The 21088-nt window shown below is 33.0% G+C and overlaps 1 protein-coding gene and 1 long non-coding RNA gene across 2 annotated transcripts; one reads left to right on the top strand and one right to left on the bottom strand.

The window, feature by feature from the left end:
• Positions 1-2982: 2982 nt before the first annotated feature.
• LOC148768870 (uncharacterized) lies at positions 2983-4674 on the top strand. The gene is made up of 5 exons (XR_016033286.1): positions 2983-3237; positions 3356-3451; positions 3541-3583; positions 4089-4191; positions 4451-4674. It is a non-coding gene; the product is annotated as an uncharacterized LOC148768870 (long non-coding RNA).
• A 9864-nt stretch (positions 4675-14538) lies between these two features.
• On the bottom strand, positions 14539-17107 carry LOC105964921 (cytochrome P450 76T24). Its single transcript, XM_012989428.2, has 2 exons — positions 16174-17107; positions 14539-15392 (listed from the first exon to the last, which is right to left on the bottom strand). The coding sequence occupies exons 1-2, from the start codon at positions 17056-17058 to the stop codon at positions 14790-14792; spliced, it is 1488 nt and encodes a 495-aa protein (XP_012844882.2). The 5' UTR covers positions 17059-17107; the 3' UTR covers positions 14539-14789.
• Positions 17108-21088: the final 3981 nt, after the last annotated feature.

The raw sequence follows: 21088 nt of genomic DNA, 5'->3' as shown, positions 1-21088 counted from the left end.
GTTACAAACAATAAAATGACATATGGAAACAAATCATTACCGTAATCATATATGTATCGATCGTGAGATTTATTTAATTATCTAACATAGACAGATCCACCACTAAGAGCTCTGGCCGATCCATGGTACTCGGCCGCAGTGTGTGTATCGGCCATAAAAAACTCTTTCATATATATAATATATAATATAAAATATAAAAGAGCACAGCTCCTCATACCAGAGGATGAGGAGGTCGATGAGGGTGTGGTCTTCGATGAAATGGTGTGGTCGTTCGGTGGGGCCGCGAGGGTGTGGGTGTGGTCGTCCGGTGGGACCGCGAGGATGTGGGTGTGGTCGTTCGGTGGGTCGCGATGGTGTGGGTGTGGTCGTCCGGTGGGGCTGCGAGGGTGTGGGTGTGGATGTGGAAGTGGGTTGTGGAGAAAAGAGGGAGATGGGAGAAAAGAGAGAGAGACGCTACGGGTTAGGAGGATTTAATTAGGTTAAAATTTTGAGAAAGGGTAAAATAGGTTATTAATAACATAATCTACTATATAAAATGCAATTGGATTTATCTTAAAAAGGGAGAAAAAAAAAAGGATCTAGTTTAATGAGACAATGCATATGAGGGAGTTTTCCCTAATAATCCCTGGAATCTAACCGCGCACAAACACACCCACGCGCCTCCACTTCTTCAGCCACGCGCGCGCACACACACACACCTATGACCTAACCCACTAGATCCCCCTCTTCTTCTATTCTCCACTTCTTCTTTAATGTACTCTTTATGTATCCTCCATTCTTTCTCCTTTTCAAACCTCTCTCTCTCTCTCTCTCTCTCTCTCTCTCTCTCTCTCTCTCTCTCTCTCTCTCTCTCTCTCTCTCTCTCTCTCTCTCTCTCTCTCTCTCTCTCTCTCTCTCTCTCTCTCTCTCTCTCTCTCTCTCTCTCTCTAAAATTTTCATTTCTTCTCTTTGAGACCCTTTGAAAATATCTACATGTCCAAATAGATAATCTGCAGGGAATTAAAAAATAATTTAATATCATGAGCTGCAATGGTTGTAGGGTTCTTCGAAAGGGTTGCAGCGATACCTGTATTCTCAGGCCCTCTTTGCAGTCTATTGAAACCACCGACGCTCAAGTCCGAAGTTTCACTATCTCCAAACGTGCTCACCGTGGGGAGTTTTAAATATTAATGTCGACGCCTCGCTCCAGAAGGAATCTACATATTACAATACATCACAGGTTGCAAGAGACACCAACGACAATTGCATCTGGTGGAGGGTCAGGAAGCTTCTGGGTCGTTGTAGAGGGTGAAGCTCAAGCAGTTACACAAGCACTCCTCACAGCCTGCTCTCTCAATTGGAACGCAATCATAGTGGAGGGGGGTTGTTTGGTGGTAATGGAAGCCTTGCAATGTAAGGCCCACGGTGCTATCCTGGAACATTGTTTAGCTTTGGCTCGTTCATTTTCCTTTTGTTCATTTTCTTTTGTTAAGATACACGACAATTGTCTTGCTCACAATTTAGCGTCCTTGCATGTTTCGGACTACGTTAAAGGGACTTCCCTACCTTCTCATTTGGTCGTGAGTGCCTAATATATTATCGATTTGTTTAAAAAAAAAAAAAAGCATGTCTACCACAATGAAGTCAACCATAAAGTATCAAAAATTAACTACAAAAAATATTGAAATACCTACAAAAAATTGAAATTAACTATAAATTATTGAATCAACTAAAAAATAAAAATTCTTATAATACTATGGTCTTTAGTACATTGGAAAATATGGCATTGACAAGTGTCCTAGATAGGTATCACAATTAGACTATAGAAGTTATCAAGTAATGACATGTGTAATGGTGACTAAGGCATTCTCATGCCTATAAATACATGTATACTCTTTGAATTAATAAAATGGCAATGAGCCTTCTTTTTTCTTCCAACTTCTTATGTTTCTTTATTTGTTAATTATCCCACTAATTAGTGTGATTCTCTATTATATTACATTATTTTGCCTTATATGATGAAATATATATGCATACACAATATTTATTATATACAAATAGCTTTTCCACTAACCCTATCACTACCAAAAAACAGGGCTTTTGTGACAGATATGTTGTGACAGTCTAAATCCGTCACCATTAACGACCGAATGAGTGACAAATATGTGACCGAATGTACTAAAGAAATGAAGAATTTTTTTATGACCAATATGTGACGAATCGGTGATGGATTTTGTGACAATCGAAACTCAGTCACATTTCTGTCACAAATCTTCTAACGGAAATTGGTTATGTCACAAATACGTCACAAACTTTTTATGAATGTACGAATTTGATTAATGTTGGTCACAGATCCGTCACAATACCATGTCCGTCCCAAATCCGTCACATACATTTCGGTCACAAGGCCGTCACCGTTTAAATTTTGTCATTAATCTGTCATTGTGTTTATCCTGCCAGAAGTCATCACATACATTTCAGACACAAATCCATCACAGTTTATGTTTCGTCATTAATCTGTCACTATGCTTATTGTTGTGTTACTTATTATTTTAAATTTAGTAAATTCCCTTTAATGCTGCACTAATATGAATAAATTGAACATATATGTTTCTTCATTTTTTTTCTTCTTCAAAATTATGACATAAAATAAATACATGATATGATAAAATATAAATAAAAAGTAATATAACAATTTAAATTATTACTTAAATATTATGTATTAATATTAATGTACTTGAATGTTACTTTGTTTCTAAATTGACAGTATTACTTATTTTTATAGTTTCGTACTATACTACTAAAAAATAAAACTATATTATTTTTTTCTTATGTTTATATTTTGTTTCGTGAAAATATATAAAAAAAAAATTAAAATATCACACCCACAATAAAAGAAATTGATAACATACAATTATCAAATTAAGTTTTAATTATACTCCATATTCTAATAACAATTGATTAACCCCCAAGGCCCACTAATGGGGTTGAGGCCCACTAGTCCCACTACATAACTCAAAGAACATCGGGCATTACAAAACAACACAGTACTCCCACACACTCACACATTCGCGCTACAATTAGGGCTTGGGGGTGGGTTTTGCAATTCGATTTTCTCAACTCTAACATTAGATTTTCAGGATTTTGTGGTGGCGTAATTGATTTCTACTACCAGGCAACAACACATCCTCAACGGCGTAATCGATTTTTGTTGTTTGTTAGGCAACAACACGTCGGCGACGGCGAACCATCGTCATAGTAAGATCTGCTATACCTTTTTATGTTTATTGGGTGATTCGTTTATAGGTACCTCTTTTTTTTTTTTTTTAAATTTCCGATTGATGTTTGAACTAATGTTGTTTGTGGGATATTTTAGTTGGAGGCATCTACAAATCAGTAATTGAATTACAGGGTACCAATGTGCAGTTTACCGTCAGAGATCTTTTGTCGTGTTTTTCACATTAAGCTACAGGTATAGCTTCTATGTTTTATACATTTCAGTTCAGAGAATGATAATATATTTTTTGATTGACAAAAGTCATTCAACTACTGAAAATTTAGGTATTCTATTGAGTAGTTGGGCGAAGCGGAAGTATTTTATAAGGTAAATGTTTCATCTTTAATACTCCGTAGACAATCTTTGCTCCTTGAAAGGGATTTTGTTTAAGTGTATCAACCAATAAGCTTGTTTATTGTTCTCTAATTAACTATTTGATCAGAATGTCATTATGCTATGTTCTTTATTTATATGTAGTACTAACGACTCATCCTACTCGGTCCATTTTTTTAAGTCTTTGCTGAAGAACATTGTCGTTTATTCCCTTTATTTTGATCAATGATGAATGATTTGATTAAGGTGTACATTTTTAAACGATGGACAATTTTTGTACGTAATTATAACTAGATGATGTCAAATAAAATATGTTAGATGTTATAATTATTTGGACCTTGAGGCCCGATGCATTTAAATTGCTGCAAAGAAGCTCTGCACCTTCTGTTTCTTTTCCCTCTACACACGTGTACATTAAAATACTTATAGTACAAGTTTTTTTTATCGTTGTTGTTTTAATTTTATATGGAATTATTTGATTTTTTTTTTTTCGTTGCAGGATATTCAAAACGAAAACTAGTACATAGAAGCTACTGGAACTGGTATATGTATGCGACTCAAGATTCAATCATCTCAAAAACCATGGAAATGGTTGCTTGAGGGTAAGATTGAATAATTTTACTTCTAGAATCAAGAGAACAATACGACACAATCCTTGTACACAAGCACAACACCATCTCAATCGATTCCTTAAGTGATTATGTAATAGATTTCTCTATGTATGTCCTAGTTATGTTCGTATGATGCAGTAAATTACTTTTATTTTGAACTTTTCAGTAGAAGTAATTTTCTTTTGGTGATTTGTTTCATGATAATTAAGTTGGACTTGGTTTAATTTTAATCTCCTCCTTTTTGTGTTAGATATTCAGACGCAGTTCAGATTATTCATAGAGTGATGCAGATGTGGGACTATTGTTCGGCATGGACCATATGCTACCCCGATACGAGATGAAATTGTCAAATTTGAAAGATAGTCAAAATTCAACTGTTGAGTGATCAAGGTATGTGATGGATAGAAAGGTAGAATATGATTTCACGGCCTGCGGATGTTGGAAGCAAAAGAGTTGGGCGAAAAAGATGGCAGCGACTGAAAAAAGATGGAACATAAATGATTGTAGAACACAAAAGAGAACAATGTTTTGTAATAAGATATTAATTGTGGCTTGTCATTCGTAGTACAGTTTTAGCTGTTTTAGCTGCAGATATAGAAATATTGTAAAAGAAATGATATTTTGTTTTAAGATCATTGACACTTCGTGGTATTTTGTTGTTTCTGCGTTACATTTTTTTTTTTTGGTTTGAATGAAATTTTAAAAATATTTGGAATACAATGTCTAAAATATATTATACGAAAAAAAATATTAATATAATTGTCATTTTAATATTATTTGTGGAATTGTGACGAAAACTTCTGACGTGTTTGTGACAGCTTGACTGATATTGTGACTAAAAATTTGTGACAAATGTATGTGACAGATTCTTTGTGACAGTATATATGACGGATGAATGATGACAGATTAATGACGAGGATAAATTGTTTGTGACAGAGTCCGTCACAAAATATGAGGGCGTTGACCAGCATATTTGTGACACGATAATTTTTCGTTGTGACTGAATTTTTCGTCACATTATTGTGACGGATTGAAATTATCTGTCACCAAATAATTTAGTGACGAGGCCTTTTCTTACGGAACCATTCAGTCACACATCCGTCACAAAACACCATTTGTGACAGATTTTCATCAATTTAGTGTCAAAATTGGCTGTCACAAAAGCCCATTTTTTTGGTAGTGTATTTTGGTGGATTATTCCATATATCATTAACACTCATGAGCTAATGAAAATTATTTCACAACACGTTGTTAGCACGAAGTTCTGCTCGAAAAAAGGTAGCTTATGTAAGTTTGTTTATGTTATGTTATTTTATTTGATAAAATCCAGATCCTCGATATCAAATGGTAAAGCGAATACTACGGTATTTATACGCAACTAATTTTCAGAGGAAAGGAATGATGTATATCTATAATTATGTGCATGTTGATTTATGAGAAAAAAAAAAAAAAGGTTATTATCTCTCGCCTCGACCATGAATTTTCAACTTGCATTACATGATTTTGATTTTGTAAATTTAGAAACTTGTGATTGGCATGTGCAATCTATTTATTTAATAATCTTGTTTGAATTAGCAAAAGGAAATGTGTTGATTTATATAATGAGAAATGAAAATGATTCTGTCGCATATGAGTCCAAATAAATGGTCGATTTAAAGGCTATATGATAATTACTCCGAACATAATGTTCGTAGAGATGGTGGACGTCGTAGTCCCCAATAATGGCCAATATAGAAGCCGTAAATATAACTCCTGTTGTGATGTCCGTAGAGTCACTAAAAGTCTAAAAGTTGTGATTCCCCTCAAAGGCAAATGAGGCTATTAAAATAAAATTAATTGGGTGCAGTACCCATATAAACGATGGACATTTTTATTAAGGTTTGATTGAAAGGCCATTATAAAATTAAATATGAGATTAGGCCTACAACGACGAAGTGAAAGATAGTCATCTTCAAGATCTTGTTAAATTGATCAAGGTAGATGTAAATATTTCCGCCCAGATAATCATTTGGTAAAAATAAATTAAAACTCATGAGTTTATTGCCTACGAAATATATTTTGGCATAAGAGTAAAGGTTATATATTTGAGATCATGCATGATAATATTTTTTTAATGATTACGATATAACTCTCTCGATGTAACAGTTGTCGAGATTGAATTTATTTATTTATGAACATACCTCCCTCGAACGATATATACCCGAGGTTGAGCCTATAATATTTTCTCGAAATAAATATAAATGACGTCAAATTTAAATACTTCTCTCGGATGATTTTATTCTCGAGATTGAGCTAATTTCTAAGATAAAATGTATATATCTCTCGGACGACATATGCCCGAGATCGAGTTTATAATATCTCCCTCGGACGAAACATTCCTGAGGTCGAGCTTAATTATATATTCCCCAAATAAAAATTTACGACTCTCTAGCTCGGACGAAATATCCCCTTGGAAGAAATATTCCCAAGGTCGAGCTTATACACCCCTGATGATATTGGTAATATTTCAAAGTTAATTCGATATGTCTACTAATTGTGCAACATGTACATATCTCTCTCAAATGTTCAATTCCCGGGATCAAGTTTGCAAAACTCCCTAGAACGAAAACATTCTCGAGGTTGAAATTATATATATCTCTTGGATGTTAACTTCTCAAGATTGAGTTAGTGTTTTATGGAAATATTATTTAATATGGATGTACATGTGAAACACAAACATAATAGACTATTGTCTATATATTATAATTCCGAACTTTGAAATTGAGTTATATATCTTTCTCGGACTGATTCCCGAAATTAAGATAAACTACATATCACCCTCGAGTGACATATTCACGAGGTCGAATTTTAGAAGTTCTCCTTTAGATGAAATATTCCTGAAGTAAAGTTTGCATATCTCCCATGAAATATATATATTCCCGAGGTTGAGTTTAAATCTCCCCGGACGATGTATTAGTCTAATTGAAAATTTAATATATTCCAAATTTTATTGAGTGTGATATTGCGCAAAGCACGAACTAAAACTAAATTACTTTCCGTAGAGATTATGGCTCCGGGAATAAACAATTGGTCTGCTTATTAAAAGCATTAGCTCTTGTATTGTATTGTGTCCTAATTCGAGTTTTCAATTACTATACCCACATGTCATATAAACTGGTTAATCCTTAAATATTCAGGTTTTGGCATGATAGTATGGGGACGCCCATAAAATATAATGATGTGTAGGAATACATAAGATACTAAAGGATATTTGTTAAACGGTGAAGGGATCCCAATGTCCGAAGAGTATTTATGTGATTTATATTAAACATAGATCTCGTTATATAACCTTTAGTGCAAAAGGGTTGATAATATTTATGGACCAATACAACCTTTCAAGTGCACCAATATCTTAAATATTTATGATTTGTGAGAAGCATCTTATAGATGGTCTCGCATGTATTTATTATATACGTGCAATATTATTTCGCATATTTTCTGCACAAATTACTATACCCCGGGCATATGATAAGAGATAGTGCCAGAGAAACTCGATCAAAAATAATTTTGATAAGATTGTGCAGTACATGGGATAAATATCAGTACCTTGTAGCACACGCTCACACCCATATTGATTAATTCAATCCACTGAATAAACGGGTCATCATAATAAACATGCTACATATAATTCTGTAGAGTTTAATCTCTCAAGGAAGGCAATTATAATTTTCTGAGATAATTATGCCAGTGAACCACATTCAAAAAATAGAATGTCAACAAAACCGAGTTTGGCCTAAATGCGAGAAAGCGGTTAAATTGTGATTGACTTTCCTAGAGAAACGAAATAAAATATGGGTTAGTTGTACAAACTCCGGACAATGTAAAATTCTCTGGATATAAATGGGATTTTGTTCGTTAGAGGAATAATGACAACAAAATTGTACGATATAATGTCAGCCTTATTATTCAAGAATTCTCCTGATGATATGGGATTAATTATGATAATATGTATTCACACATAATGTATACAATCATTTTTCGTTTCCTAGGGTTGTCCATGAGGGAATGGACATACGTCTAACAAATATTCTAATGTCATCTTTATAATTCACTAAATTTTAATATTTAAACTCCTGTGGATTTAAAATGCGTAACGCAAAGACGGAGTGATGATATGTTGCACTCTTTTTCGCTTTTGTTTGGTCATTTCCCATGTGGTTTTTTCGACATAAGGTTTTTAACGAGGCAACTTATGATTTATAAATAGCCTATTTCGGAGGCCTATATTATTTGTTTCAGGGAGAGCACATAATGTTATGATGTGTTGTACTCTTTTTCCCTCTTGACTGGTTTTTTTCCATAAGGTTTTCCAGCTCAAGGTTTTTAATGAGACAACCTACAAATTGATTGACAGCCCATTTTGGGGGCTTATATTGCTCAATTCAGGGGGGCAAAAGTCGTTGCACTCTTTTTTCCCTAACGATTGGTTTTTATCCCATTGGGTTTTCCAGCTAAGGTTTTTAGGCAGCTTATGCACACGACTTGGATTTGAATCATGCACTATTTTTCCCTTCTTATCGGTTTTTCCCACTGGGTTTTCCGGCTTAAGATTTTTAATGAGGCGTCAATTCAATCGATACAATAGTACTACGTCCAAGGGGGGGTGTTATAATAATATGGACTTTAGCACATTGGAAAATATGGCATTGACAAGTATCCTAGATAGATGTCACAATTAGACTATAGAAGTTATCAAGTAATGACATGTGTAATGGTGACTAAGGCATTCTCATGCCTATAAATACATGTATACTCTTTGAATTAATACAATGGCCATGAGCCTTCTTTTTTCTCCCAACTTTTTATGTTTCTTTATTTGTTAATTATCCCACTAATTAGTGTGATTCTCTATTATATTACCTTATTTTGCCTTATATGATGACATATATACATACACAATATTTATTATATACAAATGGCTTTTCCACTAACCTTATTTTGGTGGATTATTCCATATTATATATCATTAACACTGATAAGCTAATGGAAATTATTTCACAACAAAAATAACAGAGCCGAAATCAATTACGTAATGAAAACAATTATATAGTTGTGCGAGACACACAAACTAGTAAAACTAAAAGGAACCCACCACAATTCCATCAAAAACAACTATATATTCGAGCGGAAAAACTAAAAAAACATCATATACTATAACGTAAACCCAATTTTTTTTTAAAATAGCAAAATATTATTTTTATGAGTCGGAACGATGTTAGATAACCAAAGTCTAACGTGGTTCATCAGCTATGCTCATGAGTTTTATTCGTCGGACCGTTTTGCTTGAGGTTGTGTTATTGTTCTGGACTCAAATACGAATGGACCGTTTTGCTTGAGGTTGTGTTATTGTTCTGGACTCAAATACGTATGGTGTATGTAGAATTAATTGCTTCTAGTTAATCATGTGGAGCAAATAAACATTCGAAATCCACCAAAAAAATAGAGAAACATCTCAGAAATTATACCACATTCGAACTTATTTTAAAGTCTAGCTATTACATACGTGTATACTTCGTGAAAATTATAAAGTGCTAGTAAAACTTGAAAAAAACTTTAATAAACCGGAGAAAAACGATCATTATGCAAAAAAAAACGAAAAATGGGTTCAAATATAATTCAAATAGATCTCACACTTTTAGAAAACATTCCAACCGACGGAATCCTCATGATGTTTCTATGAATTGATAAGAAGTTTCTGAAACTTTCCTAACATAGCGAAATTTGATTCTAATGAGGCGAATCACCGACTTCTGACGTTACTCATAACTTGTACTCATGAGTGTTGTTTGTCGGGCAATTTTGATTGTGATTGGATTTTTGTTCTGGACTCAAATAAAACTGGTGTATTGAAGAATTAATTAAATCGAATTAATCATGTTGAGCAAATAAACGTTCGAACTTGCGAAAAACGTCCGAAATTATACCACATTCGAACTTATTTGAAATTCTAGCTATTACATATGTATTTATACTTCGTGAAAGTAATAAAGTGCTAATAAAACTTAGAAAAACTTTAAAAAACCAGGAAAAACGATAATTTTGCAAAAAAATAATTCAAAACCTAAATCTAATAGATGTTGCAATTTTAGAAACAACCCAAGTGATGGGATCCTCAGTTGATGTTTCTACGAATTGATATGTATTTTCTCAAACTTTCTTAGAATAACAAATTCTGAATTTTATGAGTTCGAACGACTTCGGACCACTAAAATGTGACGTAGTTCATGAGCTACGATCATGAATTTTATCTGTCAGGCCATTTTTATTGCGGTTAAGTTTTAGTTCCGGACTAAAAACCACTGGTGTGTGTAAGAATTAAAACCAAATAAATCTTTGAAATCCATTGATGAAAGAGCTAAAAATCTCTGAAATTGTTCCACATTCGAACTTAGTTTAAATTCTTGTTATTACATACGTTTTATACTTCGTAAAAGTAATAAAGTGCTAATAAAACTCAAAAAATCCTTTATAAATCGAGAAAAAAACGATCATTTTTCATAACAATGCGAAAATGAGTTCAAAACTTATTGTAATAGATCTCGCAGTTTTATAAACAACCAACCTGCCAAAATCCGCATATGATGTTTTCACGAACTTATATGAATTTTCTAAAACTTTCCTAAAATAGCAAATTTTAATATATATGAGTCGAAATGTGGGATCACCGAAATCTCACTTGATTCATGACCTACGCACATGAGGGTTGTTAGTCGGGTAGTTATGTTTGGGATTGGGTTTTTGTTTTGGTCTCAAATAAGACTGGTGTGTGTAAGAATTAATTATGTCGAATTAATCATTTGGAGCAAATAAACATTCAAAATCCAACAAAAAAAGAGCGAAAAATATTAAAAATTGTACCATATTCGAACTTATTTTTAATTCTAGTTATTATATATGTATTTATACTTCGTGAAAGTAATAATGTGCTAGTAAAACTCAAAAACCCTTATTAAACCGGGAAAAACGATCAATTTGCAAATAAATACGAAAATGAGTTAAAAGTTAATTCTAATAGATCTCGCAATTTTAGAAAGAACTCAACTAATAGAATCATCGTCGGACGTTTCTATGAATTGATATGAATCTTCTAAAACTTTCATGAAATAACAAAATTTGATTTTTATAACCCGAAACAACGTCGGATAACCATAACCTGGTGTGATTGGTGTGATTCATGAGCTCTGCTCATGAGTGTTTTTCGTGCAATCGTTCTTCGTAAGATATGATTCTTGTTCCGACCTCAAATACGACTGGTGTATGTAAAAATTAATTACATCAAATTAACCATGAGAACATTTAAAATCCACCGAAAAAGAGCAGAAAAGTCTCTAAATTTTTACCACATTCAAACTTATTTAAAATTCAAGATATATGTATACTTCATAAAATTAAATAATAACGTGTTAATAAAACTCAAAAAAGGTTAATAAACTGGGAACAAACGATAATTTTGAAAAAAAAAACATAAAGCGAAAATAATTTAAAACAACAAAGTCTATTTCTAATAGATCTCGCAATTTTAGAAACAACCCAACTGAATTGGAATTGGTTTTTCGTTTCGGACTCAAATAATTTTGGTGTGTGTGACGCCCACTACCGAAATTCACTGTACTTTTTTTTTTTTTTTTTTACAATAAATAAATACAATGACTTCCGATAAATACAATAATCCTAAATGGTCCAAGAGTCGGGAAAAGAACGATTTACGTTCATTGAACCACTGTAGAAACAAATCAAATGATTTACTGAATCATAATAGAAGAAGTGGTTCCAACTATTATATAAGTCAATATGTGAAACGATTCACCATTGATAGAGAATCGGACTGAAACTCGTTGAATTATTCACATTGTATTTATCAAAAGTCATTGTATTTATTTATGTAATGAAAAAAAAAAAAGTACATTGTATTTCGGTAGTAGGCGTCACAGTGTGTGTAAGAATTAATTACAAATTAATCATTTGGAACAAATAGACATTCAAAATCTACCAAAAAAAGAGCGAAAAACATCGTAAATGGATTATTTTAGGGACCCATTTATATGAAAATTATATAACTAACCACCAAAAAAATTACACCCTGGTGCATACTCCCTCCATTTTGAAATTAATTTGCGAGATCCCCATTGCCCACCCTTAAGTACCTAAAATGCCCTTTTATAATCATTTTTAAACCCTAACCAACTCACAGTCTGTCAGAGTAGGTGACCAACAAACCAACTTGTGACTGTGGTCTTTCGTTTATTATTCTAATAAATAATATCCCTTTGTCCTTTTTTTTCGTCCCTTTTTTATTTTAGCATTTTATACACTATTATAAAAAAAAATTCATTTATACATACATAATATTGTAAATTACAAAAAATTAAAAAATACTATTTTTTCAAAAAAAAAATTTAATTTCAATTTATATACTTTTTAATAGGTCTGTAGTAGACTATGGTATACTACGGTGTACTATAGTATACTATGATGTACTGTGATTTACTATTCCAATCGTCACCAACAACTCCCACCTGTCACCAACCCTAGCAACCATTGCAGCCGCCGCGACGTAGTCACCTACTAACTTTCGAAAAACCCAGACTATCATTTTGAACCAAAAACAAGCACAATCTCTTAAAATATAAGAAAATCAAATGCAAATTGTAAAAATATGTTTTCAATAACATCTCCACCACAACCACAGCCCCCGGCCGCACAAACCCCTGCCGCTGCCACCAGGACTCCGCTCGCTGCCACCACGACTCCCGCTGCCGGTCTTCGTGCTACAACTGGGGAGAGAGAGAGAGAGAGAGAGAGAGAGAGAGAGAGAGAGAGAGAGAGAGAGAGAGAGAGAGAGAGAGAGAGAGAGAGAGAGAGAGAGAGAGAGAGAGAGAGAGAGAGAGAGAAATTTGAATTGGAAAAACGTGAATGTATAGATTATAGGATTTTGGGTATAAAGGTAAGATATGGATAAAAAAAATAAAGATGTGGCTCATATATTATTTCAAACTAATAATTTAAATAAGGATTTGAATTTGTCATCTAATTTAAATTGATTTCATTTGAGGACCTCATAGCATATTACCTCTTTATACAAATGGTTACTTTCTTTAAAACAAAAAAGAACTTTGTTATGAAAAACATATACCTCAAATGTCAATGGAATGTTTGAATACCGGCCTTCAGGGTTTTTAAGTGGGCTCGCATATTAGGCTTCACAATAAAGAATTTCACGATTTGTCGATTTGAATATATATATATATATATATATATATATATATATATATATATATATATATATATATATTAGACATAAAATATATGCTCAATATTGTACCAACCCAAACCTCAAACTGTTGAATAGTTTGCGGAGATATATGAATAAGATTAACAAGGAAATATTTGAAGAGCACGTATCTCCTGCATATTTTACTCTTGTCAATACATGGTTAATTACAAGTACAAACTCAAAACTTATTTATACTAGTCTAGGTGTATGAGGTACATGTATTGAATATATAAGATTTATCAAGAATTCTAGATACACATTTTTCTAAAGATTCGTGTACTTGCCTACTCGTGTATACTATCATACATTATAAATGCATATAGATATATTTCTAGAAAGAATACCACTCTTTAATGTGTTTTTTTCGTCAGCTTCAATATCCTTCGAATAGAAATCTTTATTCTCATTCTGAAAATTAACTAGCAAAAAACAAATACTCTTTGTTTTCTTATTCTGAAAATTAACTAGCAAAAAACAAATACTCTTTGTTTTCTTTTTCTGAAAATTAACTAGCAAAAAACAAATACTCTTTGTTTTCTTATTCTGAAAATTGATTAGCAAAAAACAAATACTCTTTGTCAAATATCTATTTTGTTAGTTTGTGCCTTGGGGTTTGCCGTTGTGGTTGCAATCCTTCTCCAAGTGTTTTGACTTGAAAATACTACATGGAAACTACATGGGAATACATTCTTACTTCTCATCACGGGAGTTTTTACACTTTTTGCACAAAGTTTTTACCGACAAACATGGGAAGAGGTTGAGGGATTCTGGAACTTGCCATTGAATTCTCTTTCTTTATTCACGAGGGATTCTAGAACTTTTCATGAAATCTCCTTCTTTGTTTGATTTAAGATGCGTAATCCTTTGGGTTTTTTTCTTTTTCTTCAATCAATTGAATGTGTGATCAACTAATTCAACACGACCCCTTTTTTTCTCAAAAGATTTTTTTTTAATTCCCTAATTGAATATGAACAAACGGGCTTTGATACCACGTTTAATATTTTGCAGCCAATATATGAACAAGATTAACAAAGAAATACTGATGATTACATATCTCTTACATATTTTACTCTTGTCAATACATGTTGTTATTACAACTACAAACTCAAGACCTATTTATACTGGTGCAGGCATATGAGGTACATAATGTGTCTAAAGATTTATGTACTTACCTATTCATGTATCATATCATACAATATACATGCATGTAGACACATTTCTAGAAAGTGCATTATATTTCAACACGAACAACCTTATTTCGATGTCCTACTAAACTCTATAGTTTCACGGGAACAGCTTTCAGAGGTATGGCCTTTTGAAGAGTAAGTCCAAATTTATCATCCATATCGATGTCCTTACAATCTCCATCTAACCTCCATTCAAAACTTCCGACAAAATTCGCCAACATGAGGTGCACCATTCGATAAGCCAACGGCAAACCCGGGCAAATCCTCCTCCCCGATCCGAACGGAATAAGCTCAAAATCTTTCCCCCTGAAATCTATCTGCCGGCCATCCATAAACCTCTCCGGCGAGAACGATTCTGCCTCCTGCCACGTGTCGGGATCTCTGCCGCTCGCCCACACATTAATAAGAACTTGCGCGTTTTTCGGGACGGTGTAGCCGTCGATTTCGACGTCGGCGTCGGCCTTGTGGGGAACCAGGAAAGGGGCGGCGGGGTGGAGGCGGAACGTCTCTTTCACCACCGCCTGTAGGTAGGGGAGCCGGGAGATGTCAGATTCTTCAACTTCTACATTTTCTCCAACGGTGTCCCTGATTTCTTCTCTGACACGACACATTTTATGAGGGTGTTTTAGTAATTCCGCCATCGCCCATTCCACTGTTCCACTTGTGGTGTCGATTCCAGCGACGAATAAATCCTAAACATATATAAAATTCAAAAATTCAAGCTCAAAAAATGAAATAAAAAAGAATTATTATCTTCAACCCAAAAAAAGAAAAAAATCTTATCTTAAGTTTGTCAAACATGTGGGTCACATGGTTGACAATGATTTTCAAATCGCGTGACAATGATTTCACGTTACATACTAATTAATTATAATAAATCAGATCTCTCGTTTTCCTATTGTCTGTATTTAGTATATTTTTGTTAAACAAGAAAACAAAAATCGAACCGATTATGTAACTTGCGGTTGAGTTTCATTCTATAAAATATTGAGCCAAATTCGAATCGAACTCGATTATCTTAATTTTAGTACATATTTTTATAGTTTTCTTTTTTATAATCCAGTTCCAGATCTACCAGAGTTTTTTACTGTTAACGGATTAATTAGTTTAATCTTCTACCCTAGGTACTAGGATATTATTTCGGTAGAATATCCTCTCGATATATTTAAAATAGTTGATTATAGTGAATATTTTTCATCGGACATAATATTTTGTAATATAACTAAATTTAAAAGAATTTAAAGAGTTTATTCGGATATGTTTTAGATTGGAAATTGTAAAGAATAAATGTAGTTATGTAGATAGTTAATGATAAATATTGTATGATAATTAATTTTTATCATAAAAAGTTCTATAGCTACTAAAATATGTTCTAAAAGAGGGATAAAAATTAAAATTAAAATTAAAATAATGTCCATCATTTCCCATATATATATATATACAAAATAAAATAATAATAAGTTTAGAACTTACTAGCAGGAGGTGCTTGATGTCATTTTTGCTTAATTCAGCTTCATCTTTTCGGTTAATTTCAATCAAGGCCTCCAACAAATCTTCCTTCCCACTTTCACCCCCAGATTTTAACTTATCTTCAATTATCTCATCAAAAATATCAAACAGCTTCTGGAAACAAATCTTTGCTTCTTTGAGAATCCCCTGAGGATCGACCGATTTCAGAATGGGGAAATAATCCGCAAAATTCGGGCTACCGATGCATTTCATCACCCCCCAAACAACGTCCTTCATCTCCTGCAACGAATCGGAATCGAACTCCGGCGCGAACTCCAACGAGAAAAGTGTCGCCGACATCAAATTCAGCGCCGTCGTGAACGCGGCGTCGCCGATATCCACGGCCCGGCCCGTTTCGGCGCATGCTCCGACGTGGCCACGGAGCTTCCGCAGCTTCTCTCTCCTCAAACCCTGGCTGGCGTCCAGCCTGGCGACGGAAAACATCTGCTCTTTGGATATTTTCCGGAGCTTCCGCCATTGGTGCTCGACGGGGAGCCACGCCATGGAGAATTCGTGGTGGCTGAGGGTTTCGGCGGCGCCGGGAACTGTTCTGCTCGAAAAGATTAAATCGTGTGTTTGAAGCACTGTTTTTGCAGCTTTTGGGGAGGAGATGATTACTGTTGTTAGTGTACCGAGTTTTAGTGACATAACCGGCCCGTATTTGGCTGCTAATTTGGTGAGTGATTTGTGGGGTTTCGGCCCGATTTCCAGGATGTTGCCTATTATGGGGAATCTATTCGGGCCTGGAGGGAGTTTGGATGACTTTCGGGCCCTGTATTTTGATCCTAGTATCATGGTATATATCCAAATGATGGATAAGAGGACTAGAAGAAATGTTAGAAAATCCATGAGAAGATAGAAATGATGCTTTCTTTGAGTTGAGTTATAAGCTTTTAGATCACCTCTATTTATAGGCTATGTACATGTCTCGTTTGGTTGGAGAGATTATCCATGATTAACTAAACAACCGGACTATTTTTTTTATTTTTTTGGTAAATTTAATAAACAATACCATCCCTGACCGACTCGAAAATATTTATGATTTTTTTTTTGTTTAACCTTTACAAGACAAATAAAATAATTGAATTTTTATTACATTATTTAATCTCATTTTCATAAATCATATCTAAGCCATGACGTAGAGTTATCAAATGAAACATTGCTAATAATATATACTTTTCAGGGGAACATATAAATCCGGTTGGACCGGTTCAACCGGATTTGGCCCGAGTTTTTTATTTGTTAATTATTTTATCTATTTTAATTTTTAAATTTATATTTTCTATATATGTTATTTTATTTTTCACACTCTCTTCCTTTTTATTATTAACTTTTTAAGTATATAAACTATTCCTTTTATTATCTTCCACACCCATTTTTTTAATATATTTTTTATACTTATTTTTTTCTTTTCTATCATCTCTCCGCTCTCCACCTCTCCTCTTATCACCTCTACCCACATACTTCCACCGTTGACTGTTCTTTTGTTTTTTTTTTTTAACGTCCGCAGCTAAACGTTGACCTTAATTGAGCTGTCATTAACGGTAATTATACTGTCACTGACAGTAAATTAACGTAATTATACTATCAATGACAGTACATACAGTAATGTAATTGTACTGCCGTTGACAATACATTTATGTAATTGTACTGCCGTTGACAGTAAATTAACGTAATAATTTTTTTTTTGTTTTTTTTTTCAAATTTTATTTGATTTAATTTGTTGACAAGTCAACGTAGTTATATTACTGTCGTTGACAGTAAATAACTGTAAATACAATAATATTATTGTCAACCACATCAATATTATTATATTTTTTTAGTTTTTTTTTGTTTTGTTTGAGTTATTCACGAAGTAAACTAATAATATTATTGTAAACACAATAATATTACTGTAGTTGACGGTAATATTCGTGTTCTTATAGTAATATTGATGTCAACCACATCAATATTATTATTTTGTTTAGGTTTGTTTTGTTTGAGTTATTCACGGAGTAACATAATAATATTACTGTTTATTATTCTAATATTACTGTGGTTGACGGTAATATTACTGTTGTTATAGTAATATTATAGACACTGACAGTAATACTAATTTTTTTGGCTTTTTATTATGTTTACATTTGTTGAACGGTTAACATATTAATATTATTCTATTACACAATAATAAAGAGTTTTGTTGTGTGAATATTACTATGCTAGAGATTAATATAGCAATATTATTGTTTTAAACTGTAGTGTAGTTAATTTTAATGTGTTTCACAGTAATATAGTTAATATTATTTCAATCACAACAATATTGTTGTTTAAACGGGAACAAGAAAGATGTTACAGAAAGAAAGTTAATAAATCGAAAAAGTCAACGCTGGAAACCTGTGGCGGAAAAATCAGGAGGGGAAGAAAAAAATCAACACCGGACACCGGCGTTGACCGCCAGTCAACGCCGAAAACCGGCGGAAAAATCAGGGAGAAGAAGAAAAAAGAAAGTCAACGCCAGAGACTGGCGGTTGATTGGCGACAACAGCGGTTGACCGGCGGCAACGGCGGTGACAGACAAAATTGTTCATAAAAATGTGCTTTGGGTCAAAATTGAATAATTTGTGAAATTTGGGGTCAAATTGAGGTTATATTAAATTAAATGATGAAATTTGAGCATATTAAAGTATGAGGGGCTATTTTAGTCTTTTACAAAAATCTGGATTATGTGTGGATTTTTTTGTAAAAAAATTTATTGTCTAAATCTCTTTATGAATAAGTACCTATTCATGAACTTATTTGTAAAGGGCCCTAAAATATTTTACCTAATGCACTATATTATCCTTCAATATGTATAATAAATCATCTTCCAACAATATATCAATGGTCACTTTGACAAAAAATATTTATCTTATATTATATATCACTTAATAATAATAGGGATGTTAATCATGAATTATTTATTTGTTTATATTGTTATCCTTATTTCCCTTGACTTATTTCAAACGCTAAATTTTATTAACAAATAAAATAATTAACACATAGAGAATTAGTGACAGTAATGATTAATTTTATTATATTTATTTTCCGAAATTTTATTCATATCTGTGAACTTTTTTTAATATTAATGTCTGGATTCTGGAATGATAATTAATTTAAAAGAGATTTGGAGATTTTTAATAACGAATATGACTAAATAATTATTTTAGTCGAAGAAAATTAATTAAGAAAAATGTGGAATTCGAGTTTTTTTATTATTAATTAGAAATTATATTTAATGAATGATAATAAATTCCACGATATTAAATTTAACATGATTAATTGAAAGTTGTCTATTCGGACAATTTAGTATCGATATTTTAATTTCGAGACCTTTCAGATGGAAGAATATTTTTTGAGTGTAAGAGTTTTTATTTGGGACTCTTTGTTATTTCCCCCGAATTTCTATGTATGCAAACCAGTGGCAAAACTTGTATGGTTCAAAGAAGTGGTTTAAACCTTGAACCAGATCGACTGGTTGAATCGGTTAAACTGCGAATTATTGTCTTGTCCGGTCCAGTTTAAGACCGATTGAATCGTAGTATCGGACCTGAATAAAAATTGGGTTTTTTTTGTCCAAAATTGTGCTTTTTAAAAAAATAAACAGAGAAAATGGCCAAAACGTCATTTTTTTACAGTCTAGTTGAAAAAAAAAATCAAAATATATTTTTCTAATTAGAAGACATATAATGTTCTTATTATAATATATAATATTTGAAATAATTCGGTGTGATATGTGTGTTGATATGTTGTGTGATATGTGTGAGTTGATATGTTGTATAAGTTAATGCACGTGAAAAAAAAAAATGTGTTTCATTGACTATAAAGTTATGTATAAATAATAAGAGTAAACTTTAAAAAGTAACTATGTGTAATTTCAAAATAGGAAAAACCTCCATGATATTAATAAACTAGCCAAAACTCCCCATGAAATTAGGGAAAATGAGGGATAACCCCCTCAATACACAAAATAATAGTCCAGGCCCATTTTAATATTTACCATTTGTAAAGAAATCTAAAATTAACATTAGGAATTGTGAGACCCCCCTCACGTGTTTATTATTCCAATTTTGTCCTTTCTTCCCCCACTCTTTCTCTCTCTCACCCCCTCTCTTCTCAACCGTCATTTTTGACGTGTTGTTCATTTATTATTTTTCTTCTCTCTCCTCTCTCCTCTCTTCTCTCTCTTCCACAATTTCCTCTCTTCTCTCTCCTCTCTTCTCCCTATTCTCTCTCTTCCACTATTTCCTCTCTTCTCTCTCCTCTCTCTCTTCTCTCTCCCTCCTTTCTCTTCCCTCATTTCCTCAATTCCCGTTCTCTCTCCTCTCTCCTCTCTTCTCTCTCTTCCACAATTTCCTCTCTTCTCTCTCATCTCTCCTCTCTCCTCTCTTCTCTCTATTCTCTCTTTTCCACAATTTCCTCTCTTCTCTCTCCTCTCTCTCTTCTCTCTCTCTCTCCTTTCTCTTCCCTCATTTCCTCTGTTCCCGTCTGTTTCATTTTGTCTCTTTAGTTTCTCTATATCTTCTCAATACTTTATCTTTTCTTCTACATCTCATCTCATTTTATAACACCATAGTATCTTAAATTGAAATATAATATAGTGAATTAATGGAAAACTATAGTTAACTACCAATTTTTTATAGTTGACATCAGAACAATTGTAGTTGACTATCCAATTTTTGTAGTTGACTCTGGCAACAATATAGTTAACTACCAATTTTTTATAGTTGACATCGTAAAAATTATAGTTAACTATCTAATTTTTATAGTTGACTCTGGAAAAAATATAGTGAACTATCCGATTTTATAGTTGACCCTGGCAACAATATAGTTAACTACCAATTTTTTATAGTTGACATCGTAA

This window comes from Erythranthe guttata, chromosome 8, assembly GCF_056151865.1.
Source record: "Erythranthe guttata isolate IM_541 chromosome 8, IM_541, whole genome shotgun sequence".
NCBI lineage: Eukaryota > Viridiplantae > Streptophyta > Magnoliopsida > Lamiales > Phrymaceae > Erythranthe > Erythranthe guttata.
This window is presented reverse-complemented; position numbering and strand designations above follow the sequence as displayed.

Coding starts and splice junctions, on each gene's coding strand:
- LOC105964921 (XM_012989428.2), bottom strand. CDS start 17,058: ATGGATTTTCTAACATTTCTTCTAGTCCTCTTATCCATCATTTGGATA. Junction 15,393..16,173: donor ACATCAAGCACCTCCTGCTA/GTAAGTTCTAAA, acceptor ATATATGTTTAG/GATTTATTCGTCGCTGGAAT.